The sequence below is a fragment of the Cervus elaphus genome, chromosome 10 (assembly GCF_910594005.1).
Source record: "Cervus elaphus chromosome 10, mCerEla1.1, whole genome shotgun sequence".
Classification (NCBI taxonomy): domain Eukaryota; kingdom Metazoa; phylum Chordata; class Mammalia; order Artiodactyla; family Cervidae; genus Cervus; species Cervus elaphus.
This window is the reverse complement of record NC_057824.1, coordinates 24,228,208-24,255,067: the sequence shown is the minus strand read 5'-3', so window position 1 is coordinate 24,255,067 and position 26,860 is coordinate 24,228,208. Positions and strand designations below refer to the sequence as shown.

The window sequence follows — 26,860 nt, the reverse complement described above, 5'->3', positions numbered from 1 at the left end:
AAAAAAAAAAACCCTAGGAATAAACCTGATCAAGGAGGTGAAAGATACACACTGAAAAGTAAAAAATACCAAGAAAGGAAACTGAAGATGCTCTGAGGAGATGGAAAGACACCCCAAGCGCCTGGATTGGAAGACTTAACATAGTTAAAATGGCCATACTACCCAAAGCAATCTATAGATTTAATGTGATTCCTAGCAAATTACCCATGATGTCTTTCACAGAAGTAGAAAAAATAATCCTAAAATTTATATGGAACCATAAAAGACCCAGAACTGCCACAGCACTCTTGAGGAAAAAGAACAAAGCTAGAGGCATAACCCTCCCAGATTTCCGACAATACTACAAAGTCACAGTCATCAAAACAGTGTGGTATTGGCACAAAAACAGACAGATTTATGGGCCAGAATAGAGATCCCAGAAGTAAACTTTCACACCTACAATTGACTAACCTTCAACAAAGGCAGCAAGAATATACAATGACAAAAAGGCAGTCTCTTCAGCAAGCAGTGTTTCAAAGCGAGAGCGCCATATGTAACTAAATGAAGGGAGAACATACCCTCTTACCAAACACAAAAATAAATTCAAAAATGACTTAAAGACTTAAATTCACGACACCATAACACTCCTAGAAGAGAACATAAGCAAAACATTCTCTGACATAAATTGTACCAATGTTTTCTTGGTCAGTCTCCCAAAGCAATAGAAATAAAAACAAAAATAAACAAATGGGACCCAATCAAATCTATAAGCTTTTACATAGCAAAAGAATCCATAAACAAAATGAAAAGATACAGAATGGGAGAAAATATTTGCAAATGATGTGACCAACAAGGGCTTAATTTCCAAAATATATAAACAGTTCACACAGCTCAATATCAACAAAAATAAACAACCCAATCAAAAAACGGGGAGAGAAGACCTGAACAGACATCTCTCCAAAGAAGACGTACAGATGGCCGACAGTCACAAAAAAAAGATGCTCAACATCACTAATGATTAGAGAAATGAAAATCAAAACTACAATGAGTTGATCACATCATTCTGCTCAGAGGTGATATCATATCACCTCATTCTGGTCAGAATGGCAATCACCAAAAAGTCTACAAATAATAAATGCTGGAGAGGGTGTGGAGAAAAGGGAACCATCCTGTACTGTCGGTGGGAATGCACACTGGCGCCGCCACGACAGAGGTGCCTTAACAAACTAAAAACAGGACTAGAATACTACCCATCAATTCCACTCCTGGTCACATATCCAGAAAAGATGACAACTCTGGCTTGAAAAGACACACGTACCCGTGTTCATAGCAGTACTATTTACAATAGCCAAGACATGGAAGAAATCCAGGTGTTCATCAATAGATGAATGGATAAAGATAATGTCTCACACTCACACACACACACAGAGGGATATTAGCCACAAAAAGAATGAAATACTACCATTCACAGCAACAAGAATGGACCTAGAGATTTTCATACCAAGTGAAGTAAGTCAGACAAACTGTGATGTCACTTTTATGTGGACTCTTAAAAAAAATGATACAAAGGAACTTATTTACAAAATAGAAACAAACTCACAGATAACAAACTTTTGGTTGCCAAAGCGTAAAAGCAGGGCAGGGATAAATTTGGAATTTGAGATTAATAGATATACACTACTATATATACTTACTTATTTTATACTATATACAATATTTTATACTATGTATAATATTTTATACTATATACAGAGATATATTTTACACTATATATATTGTGCTAAGTCGCTTCGGTCGTGTCTGACACTTTCTGACCCTATGGACTGTAGACCTCCAGGCTCCTCTGTCCGTGGGATTCCCCAGGCAAGAATACTGGAGTGGGTTGCCATGCCCTCCTTCAGGGGATCTTCCCAACCCAGGGATCGGACCCAGGTCTCCCGCACTGCAGGCAGATTCTTTACTGTCTGCCACCAGGGTTGCCTATAATATACTAATATTACTACATATAAAATAAATAACAAAGACCTACTGTATAGCACAGGGAACTATCTTCAATATCTTATTAAAAAATGAGGTTACATATATCACAAATCTAAGTGTATAGCTTGATATATGTGGCAATGCATAGGAGTTTTAAGTACTCGTACTTACGTGTGTATATATTTATTTGCGTGTGTACATATATATGTGTATATAAAGGTACACATACACACACACCTCACACCTCTTAGGTGTCCAGCGTGATGAATTTTTGCAAATAAATGCACCAGGTAAGCACCACCCTGATCAGACAGTGTGCTTCTAGCTCCCGAAAGACACTCATAGCCCTGCTCCATCCGTCCCCTCTCCCCAGGACAGAACCTCAGCCTAACTCCCCGCCCCGCAGACTCGTTCTGCCTGCTCCTGAACTCTGTGTAGTGACTCACACGGGAAGCCCCCACCTGGCGTGTGGCTTCTCACTCATCACCACGGCCCAGTTATCCATGTCGCTTCCTTTGTCTCCTTGTGGCTATACAGAATCCTGTTCTAGGAACAGGCCACAACCTTCCCACCCAGAATCCACACTTGCAACAAGCAGCCAGGTGGGGCTGCTTCGCTCTACTGTGTCTGGCCTGCTGCGGTTGGCGGAGGGGGACGAATGGGCCGCAGGAGAAGGAATGTCGGCCCTGCTGGGACTGCTGAGTGGTTCCCGGGCCACCAGAGACATAGACGCCTGTGCTGGCTGCTGGGGGTGAGCAGCCTGCGGCCTCCTGGCTGCACCCCGAGCTGGAAGAGCCCTGCGCTCCCATGCATCCCCCGCGGGACTTTTCCGGGCCTCCAGACCGGACTCTGTGGGTGGCGGGGCCATGGTGGGGGCGGTGCAGGCGCCTCTATTATTCGACTGGGATTTTTCTACTACGCCCTCGCCGCGTGGCCGGCTTTCTGTGGTATCCTTTTATAATAAACCCAGGAGTCTCTAAGTAATCTCAGGCTCTCGGGCCTGACGTCACTTAGGTCACCAAACCCTACAGGCAACAGGTGCACTCGTGAAGTGCCTGCTCGTAATAATGAAAGCCCGGGAACCACCTAGATGCCCGCAGTCACGTTAAGTAAGCTATGGCCCAGAAAGAGGCGGCTCTTGAACCAAACAACGCTGGGATGCATGAATGGACAACATGAAAATCTAAGATACACTAGTTAAGTTCAGGAAAAAAAAAGAAAGCAGATGGCAAAACAGTAGGTGTTAACACTGAACTGTTAGGGTGAGATTCTCCAGAACTTCTGCTTTCTATAGCTTTTTCATTTAACTTTTTGTTGTTGTTTTACAATGGAGACATTTTCTTCCTATAATCAGAAAATTAAAAGCAAAAGGCACCCATCCTTCTCACCCCCATACATCCAAGTTCTATAAAAACAGAGTACTTTTTACTGCCTTGGCAGGGCTTATGAAAGCGCTCTGGTGAATTCCCTGCAGGCCAGCAACATCTGCCTGGGTTTTCTTACAGCACAATATCCTCTTTAGCCCTGAGGCAAGAGAGGCCCTGTGATCCAGAAAGCCCAGCATTTTCTATTGCCCCCAACCCCCTCTTCAATCCCGTAGCCCTGAGGTCAGCTGGGTTACCAGAGAACCGCCACATGAGGGAACACTGGGTTTAAGGATAAAGCCAGCTTTAACTGGAAACTTCCACCTGCCAGACCCACTCTACGCTGTGCACACCCGCTCTCACACTTGTCCTCAAGCCACTCCAGTCTCCGGGTTCTCAGATTCTCTCCACTTCAGAGAGGCAGAAACTGCCGCTTGGCGAGTCAGCGCCCTGGAATATGCATGGGGCGTATGTTGGCAGTACCAGGCCTGGGACTTGCTTGGCTCTCAGTCCATGAATTGCAATACGGAGCTGGGCCTTCCCCTCTCGGAGTTTTCAGAAACTGCCCGCAATTCACATCCAGCATAACCAAAGCTGTTAACAGGGAAACCACTCAGGGAGAGTGAGTCAAATCACATTTGCCAGTTCACAGACGGGGGAAGCCTCAGGCGTCTCCTGGGACAGCAATGCCATCTAGTGGCCATTTTCAGGGACAGCAGCACCATCCAGTGGCCGCGTCCCAGGACAGCAGCGCCATCTAGTGGCCGTCAGCCAGCAGCTCTTTCCTCCCCTGCCTCCTCCCTCCTCAGGGGAAACGCATTTCTCACCCCTGTTTTGGGGGCCAAGAGCCCGCCTGTGACACAGGCATCCCATCACCTGTTTTCTCTTCCCTGCTTCCAGCAGGCAGGCCCTGAGGCTTGGTGCGGTCATCTTGGAATAAAAAAGCTTTTGATCAAGCACAGAGGATTAGGAGCTAAACCAGGGTTTCGCACCCTGGGCACTGTTGACATTTTGGGCTAACTATTCCTTTATTGTGGGGAATAGTGGGGGGCTGTCCTGCATGTTGTAGGATTTTAACAGCATCACTGACCTCTGCCCAGAGACCAGTAGCACAGCCTCCCCCACCAAGAATGTCTCCAGACACTGACAAATGTTCATTGGGAGCACAGTCACCCCCAGCTAATGACCATTGAGTTAATTTGCCTGGGCTGAAACCCCTTCTGGATTCCGGCCTTGCTAGAGCTGTGACCTGGGGCCAGTGACTCAGACTCTCTGAGTATTAAATCAGGGCACTGACAGCACCCGCCTTGCAGGGTGGCTGTTTCAGACGAGCCTGGGGCTCAGCAAGCGCCGGGGAGAGGCTCCGAGTCACACCCCGCCCCCCCCCCATGCCCGGGGCCAAAGCCACGCCCTCAGCCACGTTCTTCCTCATCCTGCTGCTTCCAGCGCTTATTCTGTTGGCTGTTAGCGACCCAAGCTCTTTAATAACGGGTTATAAAGAAGACATGCAAATACCCCCGGAACCACCCAGCAGAGGGGAGCCCTCTCTTAGCCCTACCATGCAGGGATTAAAAATGGCACTAGGGACTGAACTGTGTGCCCCCAAAACTCATGTGCTGAAACCCTAACCCCCAAAGGGACTGTATCTGGAAACGGAGGACTTCAGGAGGTAATTAAAGGTCACATGAGGTCAGAGGGTGGGGCCCTGATCCAAGAAGACTGGTGTCTTTACAAAAAGGGAGAGACATCAGGATTCTCTCTCCACGTGCACAGAGGAACGAACATGTGAGGACACAAAGAGAAAGAGGCCCTCGGCAACCCAGGAAGACAGGCCTCACCAGAAACCAGCCCTGACGCCACCAAGATCTTGGACTGCCAGCCGCGGGCACTGTGAGAAAATGCATTTCTGTCGTCTAAGCCGCCCAGCCTGGGGCATGCGCTCAGGCAGCCCAGGCATACCAAGACACATGGTGGGCACAGACATTCACAAAGCAACACGAAAACCACGGCACGCGATGTGCGGCGACACCCAGCGGCGTGGAGGCCAGGGTCAGGACCGCCCTTACAGAGCGAGGTCTCGTGACTGATGTTCTCGAAGAGGATGTTCAGGGTCTGCAGCAGCTGGACGCACACGTAGCGGCCCGACTTCTGGCGCAGAATGTTCAGGAAGAAAACGAACATGTTCTTCTCCAGGAAGAAGCTGGGGGGAGAAGGGGACAGGGTCAGTGGCCTTCCACACGTGGAGATGCACATCATCCTCCAGCTGCACACCCAGCACACGTGTGTGCAACCCCACAGAGGCATCTGCGGAGCGGCCTGGTCACATCACTCGTGTGGGCTTGGCTTCCGAGACACCCAGTTTCCACGCCGCCGTCTTCCATTCGGAGAAACGCAACCTTTCAGACTCTCCTCCCGGAATGTGAGAACAGTGCTGACTCTGGGAAGTGGTGGACGTCCAGATCTCGGATAGAGGGGGAAAGGTCTTTCCCAACTAAATGATGACACAGTGATCTATCTACGCTTCTAAAACCAACAAGCAGCTGTTTTCCATCCATATTTTATAAGCTTAGTTGTCCCCCCTAAGTCTCCTTCCTTAGGTTTCATAGCTCTGACTGCTCCCCAGCAACCTAGAAACCAGAGTAATTCCCCGCAAAGGGACACGAGGATGCTGAACAGTTAAAGAGTTTGGCTGGTTTCTCGATTGGCAAGCTGGTCATTTCCACATCTAGGGAATGAGAACTGCAAGAAAAGAGAAAGTGCTGATGCGGTCACGGGACACCAGCCCGTCCCCAGGCCTTTCTTGTCCTGGACAGAATGTCTGTCTGCATGCAGGCTGGGGGCACTGACTTTGGGGGGCACACAATGGCTCTTTTAGTCTTGAAATGGAGACCCCCTAATGCCTTTCTTTAAAGGAAGAAAATGTTTCTAGTTATGTTCTCCATATTCAAGCTAAGGGGCTTCCTGGTGCCTCACTGGTAAAGAATCTTCTTGTCAATGCAGGAGACGCAGGTTCGATCCTGGGGTCAGGAAGATCCCCTGGAGAAGGGAATGGCTACCCACTCCAATATGCCTGCCTGGAAAATCCCATGGACAGATGGGCCTGGTGGGCTACAATCCATGGGGTTACAAAGAGTCAGGCCTGACTTAGCGACTAAACAACAATTCAAGCTGAGACCAGGTCACCTCTCATCTAGGATGCTCAGGACAAGTCCTAGCCATCTCGTGGGTCTGTTGCTGACTCAGTTGGGGGGTCTCTCTCTTCCCTCTCCTGTCAGCTCCCTGCTGGCAGGACCATGGGCCTGGTACTTGCTCGGTCCTGCAGACCTTCTGTCTGAAAGGGTAAATGAATAAATAAATCTGACCTTAAAGGGACCCCTAAATTCTTTCCCAGCTCTAACTCTGGGAGTCTGTGTGCCAACAAATGTCATCCACAATGACCCCCAGAATATTTCTACCACTTGACCAATCATGTCTTCCTCTGCTTCAGGTTGTATAAAGCAGTGACTGCCAAGTGTCACCCAGTAAGGTCACTGTGGCCCAAGGACCAGCTTGGGAACTTGTCAACATGTCTGTACCTAGATCTAGTCCAGGGGTAGATTGAATATGTCTAGTGTGAAATTTGGGTGCCTGGATTTTTACAACCCCCTAGGGGAGTGAGGGGATCCTTGGGAAAATGGCTAATTCTAGGGCTGGGGCAGGGAACATGCCAGATGAGCCTGGAGCACCACAGGGGACCAGAGAGTAAGGAAGTGCTCCAAATCCAAAAGGACGGGGCTGTGTCACAGGGACACAGGAAGCGACCCGAAAGAGCTCCCAATGCTCAAAGCTGGAACACCACCAGCAGAAAATAAATCCCAGAGCCCTGGATTATCATCCAGAGTACAAAATGAACACCCACAAGTCCATGTTGATATACCTGCACCTTGCAGATGCTGTCTTTTTACAATTGAAACCTTGTGTTAAGCAAGTGTGTTGGCGCCATTTTCCCAACAGCTTTATTTTTTAATTGAGGTAGGCATGCTGATTTTGCAGACACAAGGCTACTGCACCCTTGACAGACTACAGAACAGTGTGAACATAACTTATATGCACTGGGACTAGTAAAAAATTCACATGACTTGCTTTACTGCAATATTGACCTTATTGAGGTGCCCTGGAACCAAACCTGCAAAATCTTCAAGAGATGTATATAAATAAATGACTGTACAGATTAATAAATGAGGAGAAGAGACAAATGTTCTATGCAGAAGAATTTCAAATATTGTCTGTAGATTCACCCTCCTTCAAGAAGGTGGAGCTTAATTCCCACACCCCCATGAAGCTGGACTCACTTGTGGAGATAGGTGAGGAGGAAAGAGTAACCTTAGGGTAGAAAACCCTGGCAGATACCAGCTGGGCCAAGTCATCAGGCTAACCCACCAGGGATCACGTGGCTGTCAGGAACAATGACATCCCGGGAGGGGAAGGGCACTTCCCCAGGAAGCACTTGTCCCCAAAACTTCCAGGCTAATCAGGAGAGAAACAGCAAAGAAACCCAGACTGGGGGACATTCCACAAGACAGCTGGCCAGTCCTCAAGACCATCAAGGTCATATAAAGCAAGAGAAAGCTAAACAACTGTCACAGACCACAGGACACCGGAGAGACCTAACAACTACATGCACTGTGGCGCCTGGATTGGGATCCCAGAGCAAAAAGAGGATGTTAATGAAAAAACTGGTAGATTCCAAATCAAGTCTGGAGTTGATGTAATAGTGGTGTTTTGACAAATGATATTAACAGGGGAACAGGGTGAGGGGTAAATGGAAACCTTCTGTGTAATCTAAAATCTAAAATTATCCAGAAACTTTAAAATGGATTAAAAACAAATTCTCTTGGGGCCTCTGCAGGGCAGTGATTTAAGAATAACTGGGCCTCTGAGAGCTCAGCAGTTTCTCTAAGATGACAACTGGACTAAAAAATTCCATTCTAGTAAAGGTGACTCTGTTCGTTTCCAAGGCAAACCATTCACTATCACAGTAATCCAAATCTATGTCCCAACCACAACTTCCAAAGAAGCTGAACATTTCTATGAGGACCTACAAGACCTTCTAGAACTAACACCAGAAAAAGATGTCCTTTTCATCATAGGCGACTGGAATGCAAAAGTAAGAAGTCAAGAAACACCTTGCAAGTTTGGCCTTGGAGTACAAAATGAAGCAGGGCAAAGGCTAACAGAGTTTTGCCTACAGAACGCACTGGTCACAGAAAACACCCTCTTCCAACAACACAAGAGATGACTCTACACATGGACATCACCAGATGGTCAATGCTGAAATCAGATTAATTATATTCTCTGTAATGGAAGATGGAGAAGCTCTATACAGTCAGCAAAAACAAGACCTGGAGCTGACTGTGGTACAGGTCATGAACTCCTTATTGAAGAAAGTAGGGAAAACCACTAGATCATTCAGGTATGACCTAAATTAAATCCCTTATGATTATACAGTGGAAGTGACAAATAGATTCAAAGGATTAGTCTGAGAGAGCGCCTGAAGAACTATGGACGGAGATTCGTAACATTGTACAGGTGGTGATCAAAACCATCCCCAAGAAAAAGAAATGCCAAAAGGCAAAATGGTTGTCTGAGGAGGCCTTACAAATAGCTGTGAAAAGAAGAGAAGCGAAAACCAAAGGAGAAAAGAGAAGATACCCATCTGAACGCAGAGTTCCAAAGAACAGCAAGGAGAGATAACAAAGCCTTCCTCAGTGATCAATGCAAAGAAATAGAGGAAAACAATAGGATGGGAAAGATTAGAGACTTCTTCAAGAAAATTAGAGATACCAAGGCAACATTTCATGCAAAGATGCGCACAATAAAAGACAGAATATGGACCTAACAGAAGTAGAAGATATTAAGAAGAGGTGGCAACAATACACAGAAGAACTATACAAAAAAGATCTTAATGACCCAGATAACGACGATGGTATGATCACTAACCTACAGCCAGAAATCCCACAGTGCAAAGTCAAATGGGCCTTAGGAAGCATCACTACAAACAAAGCTACTGGAGGTGATGGAATTCCAGTTGAGCTTTTCAGATCCTAAAAGATGATGCTGTGAAGGCGCTGCACTCAATATGCCAGCAAATTTGGAAAATTCAGCAGTGACCACAGGATTGGAAAAGGTCAGTTTTCATTCCAATGCCAAAGAATGCTCAAACTACTGCACAACTGCACTCATCTCACACGCTAGTAAAGCAATGCTCAAAATTCTCCAAGCCAGGATTCAATAGTACATGAAGCAAGAAGTTAGAGATGTTCAAACTGGATTTAGAAAAGGCAAAGGAACCAGAAATCAAATTGCCAACATCCAATGGATCAGAGAAAAAGCAAGCGAAGTCCAGAAAAACACCTACTTCTGTCTTACTGACTACACTAAAGCCTTTAACTGAGTGGATCACCACAACCTGGAAAATTCTTAAACAGATGGGAATACAGACCACCTCACCTGCTTCCTGAGAAATCTGTATGCACGTTAAGAAGCAACAGTTGGAACTGGACATGGAATAATGGACTGGTTCAAAATTGGGGAAGGGGCACATCAAGGCTGTATATTGTTACCCTGCTTACTTAACTTATATGCAAAGTACACTGTGCACATCAATAACCTCAGATATGCAGATGACACCACGCTTATGGCAGAAAGCGAAGAGAAACTAAAGAGCTTCTTGATGAAAGTGAAACAGGAGAGTGAAAAAGCTGGCTTAAAGCTCAACATTCAGAAAACAAAGATCATGGCATCCGGTCCCATCACTTCATGGCAAATAAATGGGGAAACCATTAAAACAGTAAGAAACCTTTTTTTCTTGGGCTCCAAAATTACTGCAGATGGTAACTGGCAGCCATGAAATTAAAAGACGTTTGCTCCTTGGAAGAAAAGCTATGTCTAATCTAGACAGCATATTAAAAAAGCAGAGACATTACTTTGTTGACAAAGGTCCATCTGGTCAAAACTATGGTTTTTCCAGTAGTCATGTATGGATGTGAAAGTTGGACCACAAAGAAGGCTAAGTGCCGAAGAACTGATGCTTTTGAACTGTGGTGTTGGAGAAGACTCTTGAGAGTCCCTTGGACTGCAAGGAGATCCAACCTGTCCATCCTAAAGGAAATCAGTCCTGAATATTCATTGGAAGGACTGATGCTGAGGCTGAAACTCCAATACTTTGGCCACCTGATGTGAAGAGCTGATTCATTAGAAAAGACCCTGATGCTGGGAAAGACTGAAGGCGGGAGAAGAAGGGGATGACAGAGGATGAGATGACTGGATGGCATCACTGACTCAATGGATATGAGTTTGAGCAAGCTCCAGGATTTGGTGATGGACAGAGGAGCCTGGTGTGCTGCAGTCCATGAGGTCGCAAAGAGTCAGACATGACTAAGCAACTGAACTGAACTGAGTAAAGATGACATGGTTTCCAATCTTTAGCCCAAGAGTCTCTCTCATTTCCATAAACAGATACCAAGCAACCAACAAACAGCAAAGTCCCCACAGATCCTGAAAGGCAACTCGTCCTGCTTCAAGCAACACCTGTTCATTACTCAGGTTTTCCTTAGGGAACCCAACCAGTGTCACAGGTCTGTATTTCACACAGTTTGCGTTTCCCACAAGTAGCTCCATCTAATGAAAACCTCACTGATGAAAACACAGAACCAGCCAGAAAATCAGAATAGCTAATAAGGAAGCTGGGTTGGAAAGGGAACACCTGTATTTGTTTTAAGTGGTTTTACTAAGTGGCTTCAATAGTTACAATTGAGATTAGTTTATATAAAAATACAATCTGTGTTTGGTGATTGTCACAACCCCAATCCTTCTGCATTCAGACGTTAGGACAGGTCTGTTGGGGAAAGCAGTTCATAGGTTATGGCCTTTGCTTCTTAATGATCCAGTAGGGGCACCTTCTAAAATGATCATTTGCTAATATTTCTCGAGTGCCTACTCTGTACCAGGCACTGGGCAAGGAACCTGCTCTCTCTCACTTAACGATGAGGAAACTGAGGCGGGCCTAAGAGTGTTCACCAAGAAGTGTGAGTGAGGAGAAACCCCTCCACGGGCTCTGGTGTTAGCCGCTGCTTCTTCACTCAGCAGCTGCGCGACCTTGAACATAAACATCTGTGGGGGTGGGGATGAAGATGCGGACAGCAGCAGGTCCTCCACCCTGGGGGAGTCGGGAGACTTCCTCATAGAAGGATCGTCTCATCAAGAGCTCAGCACTGTGGCCAGCCGCTAGGAAGCACAATCGCTGCTAACCCTTAGGGTCCTCCACCTCCACCCTCAGCCCAGGGAAGGGTCTTTTCAGTTCACTTGGAATCTAACACCCAAGACATTTTCTCTTTCCTCTGGGGGAGATAATCAGACATTACTTGGAAAATTATCCATGACATTTTCAGATTTCTCCAGGGACACTCATTTCCATAACTTTCCTGTTTTCAGCAGGCATTTCGACAGTGTTTCAAGGACATTTGAGAGAGAGAGAGAAAATGGTGCAGGACCAAACTGGTGTCAAACCCTGACGTCATCGGGAATGACTCACGGCTCACATTTAGAACAACATGCAAAGGAAGAAGAAGGATCAAAAAACAAAAAAACAGACACCCTTACTCAAATACAGAGCTGTCATTCTGATCCCCCCAGATCAGGATCTCGGTGATGGATCGGATGGTCTCCACCAGCAGGTTCCTGTTCTGTTCTGTGACGGTGGTGTTTTTGGTCAACACGTGGTACAGATACCTGAGAGGAAGGAAAGAAAAGAGAACTACAGGTGACCAGCTGAAACGGAAGCCAGGCCCAGGGACCATGAGTGACGTCTTAGGGACAATTTGGCTGGGCATTTTTCAGACTCAGTGGTTAGCACAATTCCCATTCAGACGAGACGTGACTCACCACCCGAGAAAACAGGCAGACGATGCTTCAAACTGTTACATGACCAGCGACTCACCAACCCGAACCGAGGCAAGACTGTCAAGCTCCTGAAGACAGGCAGGCTCACACTCCAGTGTGGGCAAGAGAACGGCCTGGAGAGTGGGACAAAGCGGGACAGAGCCCACCGGAGACTCAAGCGCAGGGGCGCTGAGGGAAGACTAGGCGTCAGCCTTTTTCACACTCCCAGGTCATTCTGAGGCCGGTGGAACCAATGGAGACACACAGCGCAGCACCAGATGCCTAAGAGCCGCTGTCCGGCTGCTGCAGAGATGAGACCTGCAGTCACGGGTCAGGGAGGATGGGGCCCAGAGCCAGCGGCTGGGGCACAAATCACGAGCCACCATGATCACCCTTGGAATGCCCTAATCCCCCTGGGACTGGTGGCTGAGAAGAAGTGGGTGGTTTGCAGTTCAACGGCAGTGATCTTACCCGCTGTGTGCAGATGGAAGTGGAGTGGATTTGAGGGGCAATGGCGAGGTACCTCACCCACCCGCACGTGCAGAGACCAGAGGCCCGGCCTCGTCCTAGCAGGCCTGAGAATCGCAGAGGCCACTCCTGAGCAGCGCGGGGATCAGCAGCCTGGCCGACACCCTGGGAGCGCTGCCTGGCTCAGCTTTTAAGAGAGCGTCTCCCTGGCCCACAGACTGAGGCCAGTTCAGCTTGCCAAGGTCCTAACCAACCAGCAATCTCTTATGAGTATGTCAAAACCCAGCTCAGTCACCTCTCCGTGAAGCCTTCTTCAAGAACCTACCTCCCGCTCTCCTGCCCGAGTGGATTTGATTGCTCCCTCCTCTCTGGCACCTCTGTACCCAAATGCATTTGCTACTGCACAGACCACTCTGATTTGCAGTGATCTGCCTTCTTCACGAGACCTGAGTTCCTTGAGGTCAGGAACATCATCTTACTGATCCTGGTGACCCCATAAAACTACAGAATGTCTGATACACTGTAGGTGCTCAATATATGGTGAATGGGAGTGGGGGGCCCATTTTCACGGATATAAGGTAGATCAGAGCCTACAAGGCAAAATATAGTCAAGGAGTTAAACACAGCAAGTAGTGGCAAAGAGCAGTAATGAAGAGTTCAAACCTCTGTCCCCAACAGACAGACCTGGGCTTGATTTCTGGCCCTGTCGCCCGCTGCGCGTGGCCTTGGACGAGACGTTTCACCTCTCTGGGGCCCGGGGTCTACAGCAGTCAAAGCCTCCTTGCTGGACTGTTGCAGAGACTCTGTGATGACGCGTTGAAAGAGCCAAGCGCTGCACCCGGCACATGGTAACCGCTCACAGGAGGCAGGGCCAGTGGCTACTGCCATTACCACCCGGTGGTGGTTCCGAGGAGGGCCACTGTTAAAACCACTATTTAAACTCTGCAAGGAGTATTCCACCAACACAGGAAGGACAGACAGGCTGGATCCACACAGTCATGAAAAGAGGACTTCGCGGCAGGAGTTAGAAGAAGATCCAGAGAAACCAGAACAGGAAGTGGGGAGTCTGGTATGAGCTGGGTGACATCAAGCAAGCTACTTATTCTGTGTACCTCAGTTATCTCACCTGTAAAATGGGAGCAGCACCAGCACGTGACTCCTTTAGCACCTATTATGGTGTCTTAGGAACAACCAAGTTAAAATGTAGATAACTAACCTGGCAGGTCCCATGCATGACCCAAGTGCTAGCTATTACTGGTATCATTGCCTTCACCAAATAATCCCTGAAAGAAATTCTAGGAACTACGAGGAGGCCCTTACAGACAAACCCAGGGTGAGGGTGGGGTGTTAAGTTCTGAAAAGAGGATTCTCGGCACTCCCACGAGTGGTGCATGGCCCGCATGACCGGCCCTGCGTGCAGGTGGGCCTTCCTGTGACCCTCATACTTGCAGTAACCTGGGGACGCACACCTTGCTAGCAATGCACAGGCCAGGAAGGGACCTGAGGGGCACTCAGCAGCTCATCCACAGCCTCAGGGCAGAAGCCGTCTGAGGGCTCCAGCCCATCCCCCACCACCGCAGAGCTTGTGGCTCTCTGCCTTTCTCAGTGGCGCCGTCTGCTGGCAAGTGGTGATGCCGCACCAGGGTCTCATCACATGATCACAAGTGAAGGTTCACTTGTCACAAGTGAACATGTCTTTTCACATGTTCAGAGCCATCTAAATATCCTCCTTTGGGAGGTGCCTGTGCAAGTTTTTTGCCCACTTTTTACTAGGTAGAGAACCTTTTTTCTTATTAATTTAATGGAGTTTATGCACTCTGAATACAAAACCCTTACTGGATACACGAAAGTGAAGTCAAGTGAAGTCGCTCAGTCATGTCCGACTCTTTGTGACCCCACGGGACTGTAGCCTGCCAGGCTCCTCCGTCCATGGGATTTTCCAGGCAAGAATACTGGACTGGGTCGCCATGTCCTTCTCCAGGGGATCTTCCAGACCCAGGGATCGGACCTGGGTCTCCTGCACTGCAGGCAGACGCTTGACCATCTCAGCGACCAGGGAAGGCCCTACTGGATATCTATCTATGGCAAAAGTTTTCTTTGAACACAGCTTGCCTTTTCCCTCTCTTTACAGTGGTCTTTTGATGAGCAAAAGTTCCAAATTTTATCGTGGTTCAATTTATCAATCTTTCCCTTGGATAGTGCTTTTTGTATCAACCTGAAGAAATCCTTACCTAACCCAAGGTCACAAAGAAATACTGTTTTTTTTTCTTTTAAAAAGTTATTGTTTTACCTTTCACATTCTGACTCAGAGCACACCCGAAACTCACTTTTGTGTATGGCATAAGTTGTTAGCCAAAATTCATTTTTCCCATATGGCGATCTAGTTGGTTCAGCATCATATACTGGAAATGTCCTTCTCCAAAGGACACCAATGTCGACTTTGTTGTTAATCAGGTGACCACACGTGGGACTCCTTCTGGATGCTCTAGTTCTACTGATCTGTTTGTTTACCTTTGTGCCAACACCATGCTATCTGATCACTGCAGCTTTATAATAAATCTGGCAATGTGATGTCTTCCAACTTCTTCCCTTTTTTTCCTCCCATTATTATATTGGCTATTCTTGCCCCTTTGAATTTCCACATGCATTTTAAAATCACCTTCTCAATTTCCACAAAAAAATATCTGCCAAGATTTCCTTTAAGACTGCCCTAAATCTCTAGCTAAATATGGAGAGAACTGACATCTTTTTGAAAGTGTAACATGATGACATTTACATTTCCTTCAAGGTTTGCTGGATGGGGGCTTGCGCATCTTTTGTTAGATTTATTCCTAGGGATTTGATGGGTTTTTTGATGCCGCTGTAAATGGGAGTGTTTTACAATATTCATTTTCTCAATGTCTGTTGTTGGTGGATGCAAATACCCACTAGATCTGAAGCTCTAAATTTCCACGGCCACTGTTTCATTCTTTTGCCACCACAATGCCCAAGCACACTGTTTCAGGTCACGTTTTAGGGAGAGCCGCTTGATATATGTTTGCTTAAGTGTGGTGAGGGGAAAAAAGAAAGCTGAATGGATTAAAGATTAATATTTTAATGTTGCATCTAATTCCACAGCTTTGGAAGATCAAATAATTCAACTATCTCAGAGACACCAGTACAATATTAATATAATAACTTTCTGGTTTTAAACATAACACTACTTTAGCAAGACTGGAAACTTCAACAACAAAAAAAGAGAGGCCCACTGCTGGGACTGCAGTGTGTCTCCTTGGGTCTTCTTCTTTGCTATGGAATCTGCACACTTGAGCTCACGTGTGCTTGTGTGCTAAGTCACTTCGCTCGTGTCTGACTCTTTGCGACCCTATGTACTACAGCCCCTGCCGGGCTCCTCTGTCCATGAGATATTTCAGCTCAGGCAGTATGTCTGTTACCATGTCCATCTTTCTTCCCCCCCAGGCTAAAATAAAAACAGTTCTGTTATTGGTAACTGTTCACAAGCATCAGTAGTGGCTCCATAGTACACCGCTGAAAAGGACACATGGCAGCCACTCTTATACTGAGCCTCAGAAATGAGCAACAATGTTTCGATATTCCCACATCTCCACCTGCAAGGCTGCTGTTTCCTGTGTAGATCAGTTTCTAAGGCGAGTGACAGATTGTTCTCTGACAATGATAATAACCTTTACGACAACAAGTTTTGCTCAAACTCTGTGTGTGTGTCCCCATTTTAACCACCATCATCGTAGAGACAGTCGCAGCCTCCTATTGCCAAGTCTCCATTCCGAGGGCCTCAGATGAGCTCACTCATAATCCCGCACAACAATCCTGCGGGCTGACGCCCTGGGGAGCCCAGGATCCTCCCAGAGTCCCAACATAAGGACAGGGCACCAGGCAGTGACCCCACGCTTATAACCATCTTAATGCAGAAGATGCAAACAATGACTTAGACGCTTTTATTAGTCAAGCATTTCCATGAAGTGATGAATGCCTAGCACCCAAGACATAAACAACAAACCAAAAAGGCATGGCAACACGTATCAGATCTTAAGGTAAGTCCTTATCATGGACCCTCATGCCACTTCTTTGGAAAAGAGCCAGCATTATCATGCCTCCAGCGAAAATTCTGCAGAAAGGCAGAATCTCAATTTCAAACTTTTGCACAAGAGCCAACTCTGAGAGACAAGCTGAAGTTTGACATGCCTGGAGACAGAAACACTGCAGTCTGTTACCAGCGTGCATGCCACACACGACAGACTCATCACCAAGGACTCCGACTGTAAACAAATCCCTCCTCCACGGACCCTGCTTCCTCAAGAGACCCACTTATTTTCCAAGTTAAACCATCACAGTAAATAATAATTATATCCAGGTCAGAAAGAGACATACTAAGTTGAAGTTCATACAAGTTTTATGACTTGTATCATGCACAGCAAGGAAATCAAACCAGTCGATCCTAAAGGAAATCAACCTTGAATATTCATTGGAAGGACTGATGCTGAAGTTGAAGCTCCAATACTTTGGAGACCTGGTTTGAAGAGCCAACTCATTAGAAAAGACCCTGATGCTGGGAAAGACTGAAGGCAAAAGGAGGAGGGGATCACAGAGGATGAGATGCATCCTCAACTCAATGGACATGAATTTGAGCAAACTCCAGGAGAAAGAGGAGGACAGAGGATCTCGGCGTGCTGCAGTCCATGGGGTCACAAAGAGTCAGACATGACTTAGCAACTGAACAAGCTCCATGCACTTAGGTCAGTTACTGTGAGAGGAAGGATAGGGCCTGGGCGGGGCTGGCAATCCACTCCCCCAAAGCACACCCCACCCCCCAGATAACAATGTCTGGGGTGGGGGGGGGGGACATGCAGCCTGGGTCTGTCTGGCCTCCTCAGCACCAGGGCACATACTTCCCAGAGGGTCCCACTCTGTGTCCTGAAAACCCCCAATTGGTCAGCATCCAGCCCTCTGGCCAGCAGGACAAGGAGAAGCTCCAGGCAGGGTGGACTCAGGCTAGAAGATTAGGAGAAGGTGTTACAGGCGGTGCCTCTCCCAGTGAATCACCTCTGAACGATGTCAGACTGGGCCAGCGAGTGAGGCCAGGTCTGAGATGCCGGGGAGCATCTCAGCCCTAGAAAAAGTCACAGCTCCAGCCCAGGCCCTGCGCCCAAACAGGCAAGAGCAAACTCTTGTTAAGAAAAGGCAGGCCACAAAGTAATGGAAATAAAAGCAAAAATAAACAAACGGGACCTAATTAAAAGCTTTTGCACAACAAAGGAAACTATAAGCAAAGTGTCTTAAAGACAGCCTTCAGAATGGGAGAAAATAATAGCAAATGAAGCAACTGACAAAGAATTCATCTCAAAAATATACAAGCAGCTCATGCAACTCAACACCAGAAAAATAAACGACCCAATCAAAAAATGGGCCAAAGAACTAAACAGACATTTCTCCAAAGAAGATATTCAGATGGCTAACACATGAAAAGATGCTCAACATCACTCATTATCAGAGAAATGCAAATCAAAACCACAGTGAGGTACGATCTCATGCTGGTCAGAATAGCTGCTATCAAAAAGTCTATAAACAATAAATGCTGGAGAGGGTGCGGAGGAAAAGGAACCCTCTTACACTGCTGGTGGGAATGCAAACTAGTACAGCCACTATGGAGAACAGTGTGGAGATTCCTTAAAAAACTGGAAATAGAACTGCCATATGACACAGCAATCCCACTGCTGGGCATACACACTGAGGAAACCAGATCTGAAAGAGACACGTGCACCCCAATGTTCATCGCAGCGCTGTTTATAATAGCCAGGACATGGAAGCAACCTAGATGTCCATTGGCAGATGAATGGATAAGAACGTTGTGGTACAGATAGACAGCGGAATATTACTCAGCTATTAAAAAGAATGCATTTGAATCAGTTCTAATGAGGTGGATGAAACTGGAGCCTACTATACAGAGTGAAGTAAGTCAGAAAGAAAAACACCAATACAGTATATTAATGTATATATATGGAATTTAGAAAGATGGTAACAACGACCCTATATGCGAGACAGCAAAAGAGACACAGATGTAAAGAAGATTTTTGGACTCTGTGGGAGAAGGTGAGGGTGGGCTGATTTTAGAGAATTACATTGAAACATGTATATTACCATATGTGAAATAGATGGCCAGTCCAAGTTCAAGGCACGAAACGGCACTCAAAGAGGTGCACTGGGACAACCCAGAGGGATGGGATGGGGAGGGAGCGGGGGGAGGGGTTCATGACTTTGGGGGGAGGGGGTGTCACATGTATATCCATGGCTGATTCATGTCAACGTATAGCAAAAACCACAACAATATTGTAAAGTAATTAGCCTCCAACTAAAATAATTAATTTAAAAAACAAGAAGAGGCAGGCCAGCACTTGCCTCTTTTGTGTCCTACGACAAACTCCTGCTGATCTTTTACTGTGCGCCAGGCCCGGTGCTGGCATCTGACAATTCCCTGGGAAACAAGCTGCCCGGGTCTCTCTCCTCATGAGGCTTACGGTCAAGTTTGGGAGAAACAAATAAACACATATTCAAGATCATTTCCGACAGTGAAAGGACAGCCTGAGGAGCCCCGGCCAGGCCAGCCGCGCTGGGGATCTCTCACGGCTGAGATCTGAGATCTGAGATCCGGCCTGAAGCGCCCAGAGCACTTGCAGCTGGTCCAACTCTGCGGCGACGAGAAGATCCCGTGAGAACGTGCTGGGGGGGACAGCGGAGGCGAGAACAGAAGTCAGAGAGGACGGAAACGCCTTGTCGGCTGAAGTCACCAGGCGATTTCTACGGGAGAATTAGTGTGATCTGTGGGGTTCCTTTCTCGCGGTTGCGCCACGTGGCTCGCTGTGAGTTCCCTGAGCAGGGGCTGAGCCCAGGGCGCGGCAGTGTACTCGGCCGAGTCCTACCAGCAGACAGGCATCGGATGGAGCACGGGGCACACAGGTGAGGGGTGTGTGAGGGTGAGCGAGAGAAGGGCCGTCAGCGCGAAAAGGCCCGAGAAACACCCCTGGGTTACGGCGGCGCTACCCTCACTGGCCGTCAGTAGGAGACAGCAGCCGTCCTGAGGGGGCGCCCCTCCAGCTCGTCCTCCAAACTGGGCCAGGCCAGAGCACGCGGCTCCCCGCTTGCTCTCAGCCTGGTGTCCGGATTCCTCCGCAGGACCTGGGCTCTGGGGCCTCTCCGTCCCACGGCTCTGCACTCAGGTCCTCCACCCTCTCTTGCCCTGAGTGCTCCCCTCACCTAACAGCCTGCCTCCCCGCTGCAGGCTTCCCAGACGCTGCGTCCTCTGCCTGCGGCGTCCCCGCTTCCAGCCCCCAACTGCCTGAAACAACCGCTCATCCTTCACATCTCCATGTAAACCGCTGTCTGCCTACTGAGGGTGCTCCTGGCTCCCCAGCCGGGGTTAGAGGGCCTCCATCTATGCTCCCAAGCTGGACAGGTGGGCACAGAGCCTGGAGCACTCGGAAGGCCTGGAGGAACTTTGGACGTGACACAAAGGGTGCCTCAATGAGTGATACGATGAGTATGATGTTCTGAGAAAATGAATCTGGCCATACAGTGCCCCGAGCTCTGAAAATAATCAGTGCGACCTTAGGCAAAAGTTGAATACACCAAGAGCAGGTGAACGTCTGCCTGCTGGGTGTCCATTCCTCTTCTTCATTTCCCGGTGCCAAACCATCCCTTTCTCTCATTCTCTGCCCACTAGTCTGGAAGGAGCTGATGCCACCCTGACTCCAGGGAAGGGCCTAGTGGAGCACCCCATGCCCCCGCCACAGTGACTGACTCAGGGACAGGCACGAGACCCCAGGTCAGTGCAACGATACTCACTTCCAGGCTTCTGCTGGCAATATTAAGAAAAGAAGATTGCTTTTTCCCAGGGGTTGCTAAGCTGATTGGATGTAATGGAGCATTCTGAGAATGACACCAACCAAGAAGAAAGCAGAGACGACACATGGGAAGAAGCAAATACTGACAACTTCGTCTGAACACTCAGACTCAGCCACAGCTTAGCTAGGACAGTGTGTTCAGCGGCAAGAGTCAATCAGATCCATTTGAGGCTGAAGGTGATTCCAGGGGGGCTTCCGTCACTTGCAACCAAGAATCTTAACCCACACCCAGAGGGGATCAGAATTAAGGCAACGACCCATCCCAACAACAAGAAAGTTCCAGTCATTTGTGGACTCGCAGTCCCTGAAGGTGATGCTTCAGTATCGATCAGGCAACTCCATCAGCCAAGGTTCTGCTCGTCCATGTGACAGCCTTGCCACTGATCTGGCCAATAAACCACCCATGATATGCAGCAAACCACCTCTTACTGTTTCTATCTGCCTCAACTAAACCACTAACTCCATTCAGTAGACAAAGACCACAGTACAAAGCTTTCCACTATTTAGCAAAAGTAAAACCCCATCTTGCAAGAAAAATTCTTCTCCAGTTTGAAAGCTAGGAATGTTATGAATAATGTGGTTCAGAAAAGGTTTCCAGGTCTCTGTATTGTCTTCTAAATTGTTCTGTAAATCTCAAATCTCTCTTAAAAGTAAAGTCTATTTTAAAAAGGGGGTGGGGGAGGGCTTCCCTGGTGGCACAGTGGGTAAGAATCTGCCTGGGCAGAACCCACATGCCACGGGGCAACTAAGCTCCTGCACCACACCTACTGAAGCCTGCATGCTCTAGAGCCGGAAACTGAGCCCGCAGCCCAGAGCCCGTGCTCCACAAGGAGAGAAGCCGCCGCAATGAGAAGCCCAAACACCACAGTGAGAGAGTCACCGCAGCTAGAGAAAAGCCCATGCAGCAACGAAGACCCAGCACGGCAAAAATAAACAGTTAAAAAAAAAAATGGAAAAAAAAAAAAAAATGGAAGAGCATGCCCAGATGCTTTGTGCACCCCCTCCCTAAACTGTCCATCCTGAATTCATTTCAATATCTTAATCTCTCTACCCGCACTGCCCCAGGTCAGGGCAAGAGTGTATCAGGAACTGTCACCTGTCACTGGTACAGTGACCGATTCATACTGGTCGCCGAGGACTTTCCCGGCTTTAGCACTGAAAGCGCCACATCCTGGGAAACCCCTCAGTCCCAGGCACCCGGGATGGTTCATCACCCTGTGTATCACATGAAGCCCTGCTCTGCCTCCAGCCTTGTGTCCCTGCAGCTCCACCTCCACATTCTACACACCCCTGGGCCCCACTCCCACATCCCGCGGCTCCACGTGGAGCTCCTGCTTGTCCCTGACCACTCTGCTCCGGCTGCCTCCCCCAGAGAGCACCCAAGAAGGGTTCCCCCAGAGCCCTGAACCCACAGCGACCCCCGCACTTGTCACACCACAGTCACTGGCTCTGTCTTCCCCACCAGCCTGAGCGCTCCCTCGGGGAATGGGCTGTTCTGTGCCCAAGCGCTGTTGATGGCACTGTTCACAGCTGTTTACAGCATTCTTTCCCAGGTCACTCTGGGATCTCCTAAGCCCCCCTTCAATATACAGATCACCAGGTTCTTCAGGCTATAACATGGATTAAGCTGATCTGCCCGATTCAGGGCAGGCAACTCAGGTTTCCAAAAAGCACCCCATAGGCGCTGTGACCTAAACAATGAACCTGGGCAGTTCCCGGGATACTTCAAAGGAACCTGAGTCCCTTCATCATTCCCTGGTTGGCCAGACGGCCAAGATGCCCCATTGCACAGTGAGACTCAGCCAGATTGAAAGTCTTCCCAAACTGACTTTTAGGATTTTTACTCAAGAAGACAGCATAATGAGTGCAAACCCTGAAGTCAAATCCTGGCTTTGACGCTTTTCAGCTGTTGTCACCTTGGGTAAGTGACTTAACATCTTCAGACCTTAGTTTCCACTCTAGAAAATGGAAACAGTAATACTTCCAACAACTCATAAGACTTGGGAGGACTAAAGGAAATAACACACAGGGAGTCCTTAACAAGCATCTGGCACTGAACATGCATTCGATAATCACTAAAGTAATTTAAAAGGGCTCAAGTCGGGCAGAGTTAGGTGAGAGCCCGCAGGCACCTGGGTGCCGGAGCATGCCCAACCTCCTTTAGATAACCCTCCTCCCCTTCTCAGCCTCATCCACCCACTCCTGAAATTCCTGAAATCCTTAAGCCTCTCCCTTTCCCGTCCAGCTGCCCTCCCATCTAAGATTCCTGCCTCCCTACACAGCCCCATCTTTGTCCTAGGCCTCTCTCCTCCCCACGGCCTCTTTCATCCCAACCCCGCAAAACCATTCCTCGATACGTAATGACTCCTCCTGACTCCCACTCTTTGAGACCTACAAACATGTATTAAGTGCCCGCTCCCTGCTAGAAAGGCACAGCTGAGAATTATGGCATTGAGTGTGCGTGTGTGCTCAGTCGTGTCTGACTCCTTGTGACGCTATGGACTGTAGCCCACCAGGCTCCTCTGTCCACAGGGATTCCCCAGGCGAGAATACTGAAATGGGTTGCCATTTCCTTCTCCAGGGTATCTTCCCCACCCAGGGGTCAAACCTGGGTCTCTTGCATTGCAAGCAGCTTCTTTACCATCTGAGCCTCCAGGGAAACCCCTATTTTCCATTAATCCTCCCCTCGACCTCAAAAAATACTAATCTCTGCCTGTATGCTCTGCACCTCTCCCCATTCATTCATTTTTCTCTTTCTTTAAGCATCCGTCAAGATTCTATTGGGTGCCAGGCACAGAGCTAGATGCTGGGAATACAGCTTGTGAGCAAAATAAGCCACCTCTGCCCTCCTGGAAGTACCAGCTTAGTAACAGACACAAAAGTAGTAAAGACACAAAGGATAATTGCAGGTAGTGGAGATGAATCAAATGAATGAAATCAAGAGAAAGATCTAACAGAAAGGAACTGGGGCAGGGGAAGCACTTTAGGTAGGGATGTCTGGGAAGGGCTTGCCCCACTGATCAACACAGCTACTATTATTAGCTGCCTACTGTAGAAGAGACGCTGGCTCAGTCTCTTTACACACACAACATTAATCTTTGCACAATGTTCACCACCCCTATTTGCAGATGAGGAATCAGAGGCTCAGGGAGGTGAAGCAATTTGGCCAAGGTCACACAGCCATTCAATGATGAAATCAGGATCTGAATGCAGCCACTCTGTGCACCCTTGCTTCCCAGAACCACCTTGCCACCTACCTCCCGCTGAACTCTACTTCTGACTCTTTATACTCCCCTAAGAAACTAGTCGGGATTTTTTTTTTTTTTAATTTTTGTCCTTTATTGAGCACTGGTAGAAGCTTCCACCCTTATGTACATTCTCTAACTCTACCCTCAAAACAATCGTAGAAAGCAGGTGCTGTCACTATAGTCATTTTACAACTGAAGAAACTGAGGCCTAAATTCACGCACTTAAACTCAAACCCACATCTGTCTGGCTCCAGGATCCAGACCTCTGAACCCCTAAGCGGTCCGGCCTAAGAAATACCGCCCCGGGGAAGCTTGGTGCCCATGGTCCAGCCCCGGCGAGAACGAGGTCTGCATCCGTAAACTGAAATCTGCATCAGTAACACCGAGACTCTTGAGAAGCGGAGCGACTTGCCCAAGGTCACACAAGAGAGGAGCTACGAGGTCGGGGTTCGAAGCCGGGCGCCCTATGTCCAGAGCCATAGCTCTTAACCAGCACACAGCCTTCCCCGAGCGCCTCCCTCGGCCTTCCGCCTCCGCTTTCACACTTCCCAGCGCCCCGGCCGGGATCTACGCGCCCCCAACCCCAGCTCCCGCCCCGCGGCCTCCCCCTTCTGCCCCTATACACTCACTTGAGGTGGTCCAGGGAGTGGATGTTGCGCGAAGACTTGCCATGGCCCCCGCCCACCCAGCTCCGCGAGCGGCCAAACATCTCGGCGGTCCCGGCCAATCGCTCGCCTCACGGTCTCATGCCCGAGCGGCCGACCGGCCGGGCGCCCGTGGCGGCGGCACAAGCGGAGGCAGCGGCGCGGGTGGTGGAGACACCGCGAACCACCTTCCTCCCCGGCCCACAGTCCCGCACTGACATTCAGCCGGAACCGGCCGTTCGACCGCCGCGCTTTACGGCCGCCCGCCGCGAGGGATGCTGGGAAATGCAGTTCGCTCGCGAGGCCCCCGCGGACGGGACTCTGCGAAGGAACTACAAAGCCCGACGTGCATCATGAAGCCGCGGGCCGCGGCCTTGGAAAAGAGGCGGGGCGAGAGGAGGGGAGTCCGCAGTGTCTTAGGGGTGGGCGGAGCCCTGAGAAATGTACCTGTGAAGATGGGTGAATGAAAGTTACCACGGTATTAGCAATTATTACCTTTATGATAAGAATAAGAATAGCTGTTCCTTGGCGTATGCTGTGTGCCAGTGCCGTAAGCACTTTACACATATTATTTAATTCTCACAACTACTCTATGAGATGAGTACCTTTATTACCCCCTTTTACCCGAGGAAATTGAATCACAGTGGGGTTAACTTACCCAAGATCATATATAGTACGTGGCAGACCCAGGGTTCAAACCCAGGCGCCCCTACTTTTATGCCCCAAGAAACGAAACTGCACCAAACCGGTAACAGCCTGGTTTGTCCCTCACAGTCTTTTTCTTTTTCTACTTGAGTTAAAAAATAAATATTGAAAGGCCTTTGAGCAACAGTGTACCAAAACCGAACGTCCTGTACTTTCAGTGGATGTCTCTGGTCTTCACCCCAAATCCATGCCAGTTCCAAAACATCCACCTTTTAAAAAATAAGGAAACACCCAACTTTTTACACCAGGCCAGAAGATGCATCTAAATTTCTCTCCTGGATTGGAAGTGGGAAATTCCATGGAGGCGATACTGCCCTGCTCACCATTCACCCTTTCCTACACCTCACAGTTATTTAAGGTCTACTGTGTCCCATTAACTGTGCTCAGGACAGAATTGGGCTAAGGACCAATGTTCTCCCCAATACCTAGCCCAAGGTTTGCCACATAATAGGTGTTCAACAAATATCAGAGTGAATGAATGAATGAAAGTTTGTTTCACCTTCAGCAGTTGGAGGATTAATGGTTTGCTCTATAATTCATTTAAAGGGGCATGAGAGAGCCATGGAGAAAAAAAGGGCAGATTCTGGCCTCAAAACATACACAGGCCCAGCAGCTTCCAGGGTCCTTCTCTGGGCCTAGTTTCCTAGTCTGTAAAAATGGGTAACATACTGCACTCCCCCCAGCTGGCTCCAATTAAGCAATGCATGTAAAGCACCCAGCTCAGGGAGGCCTGAGATTTAAAAGTCTGGTTGAAACCGCTTTGGGAGGCACTTTGGGCAAGATCAGTCTCCTTAAGGATGTACAAGGGGTGCCCCTGAGGAGGGGAATCAGCGAGTAGAAGAGACTCACTTTTCTGTGAGTTCTTGGTTGCTTGAATGTTTAACCACGCTCGTTATTATTGCTGTAAAACACGTTTTACAAAGCAAAAACAAGAAGCAACCCTACTACTGCAGGTCGGACCTGCCGGGAAGTTTCTTTACTCAGATGTCCCTGAATTTTATTATGCAGATTCCCCCCGCTCCGCCTCGCCGAGGTGTGGATCTTCCAGCAGCCAGAATCTGCAGAGACGAACCGGGCGCCGATAGATCTTCCCCACCGTGGAAAACTGCCACTTTCGGAAAGGCCAAAATTTTCACTGGTGAGGTCCAGCGCCCCCGACCCCCACTCTGCCTCCTTTTTCAACAGGTAAACTGAGTCCCAAAAAGGCGTGGCGCCTATACTCAAGTCTAGCAGGGTGCTGATGAAGCTCACGATTTCCTTTAGCTTTTGTAGCCTTACAATACTTCTCGGTTGTAACGGTGTTCTGAGTCTTTCCCCTCCCCCTACTCTGTCGCGGAACCGCAGAGCGAATCGGATTCGAGATCTGCCCCGACTCCGGAATCGCTAAACCGACTCAGAAGCAGGCGCCTGGAGGGGCGGAGCGAGGCAGTATCCGCCCCCGGAAGTCTCGGGCCAATGAGCGCAGGCGTCGAGCGAGCCAATGAGCGCAGGGGATGGGGAGGCAACGAGCCAATGAGCGCGGGGAGGGGGCGACGAGCCAATGAGCGCGGGGAAGAGGGCGGCGAGCCAATGAGCGCGGGGATGGGGGGCGGCGAGCCAATGAGCGCGGGGCTGCTCCGGAGGCGGTGCTCGGAACG

General features: G+C 48.6%; 1 protein-coding gene across 5 annotated transcripts in view; it reads right to left on the bottom strand.

The window, feature by feature from the left end:
• Positions 1–24,765, bottom strand: part of CLEC16A (C-type lectin domain containing 16A) — a 232,009-nt gene extending 207,244 nt beyond the window's left edge. For all 5 annotated transcript variants that reach the window (XM_043914310.1, XM_043914312.1, XM_043914311.1 and 2 more), the window contains exons 1-3: positions 24,504–24,765; positions 11,964–12,092; positions 5,390–5,523 (exon numbers count right to left, since the gene is read on the bottom strand). In XM_043914310.1, coding sequence (XP_043770245.1) covers positions 5,390–5,523; positions 11,964–12,092; positions 24,504–24,583 — 343 coding nt within the window. In that variant the 5' untranslated portion in view covers positions 24,584–24,765. The remainder of the gene's footprint in view (positions 1–5,389; positions 5,524–11,963; positions 12,093–24,503) is intronic.
• Between the last annotated feature and the right edge of the window lie 2,095 nt (positions 24,766–26,860).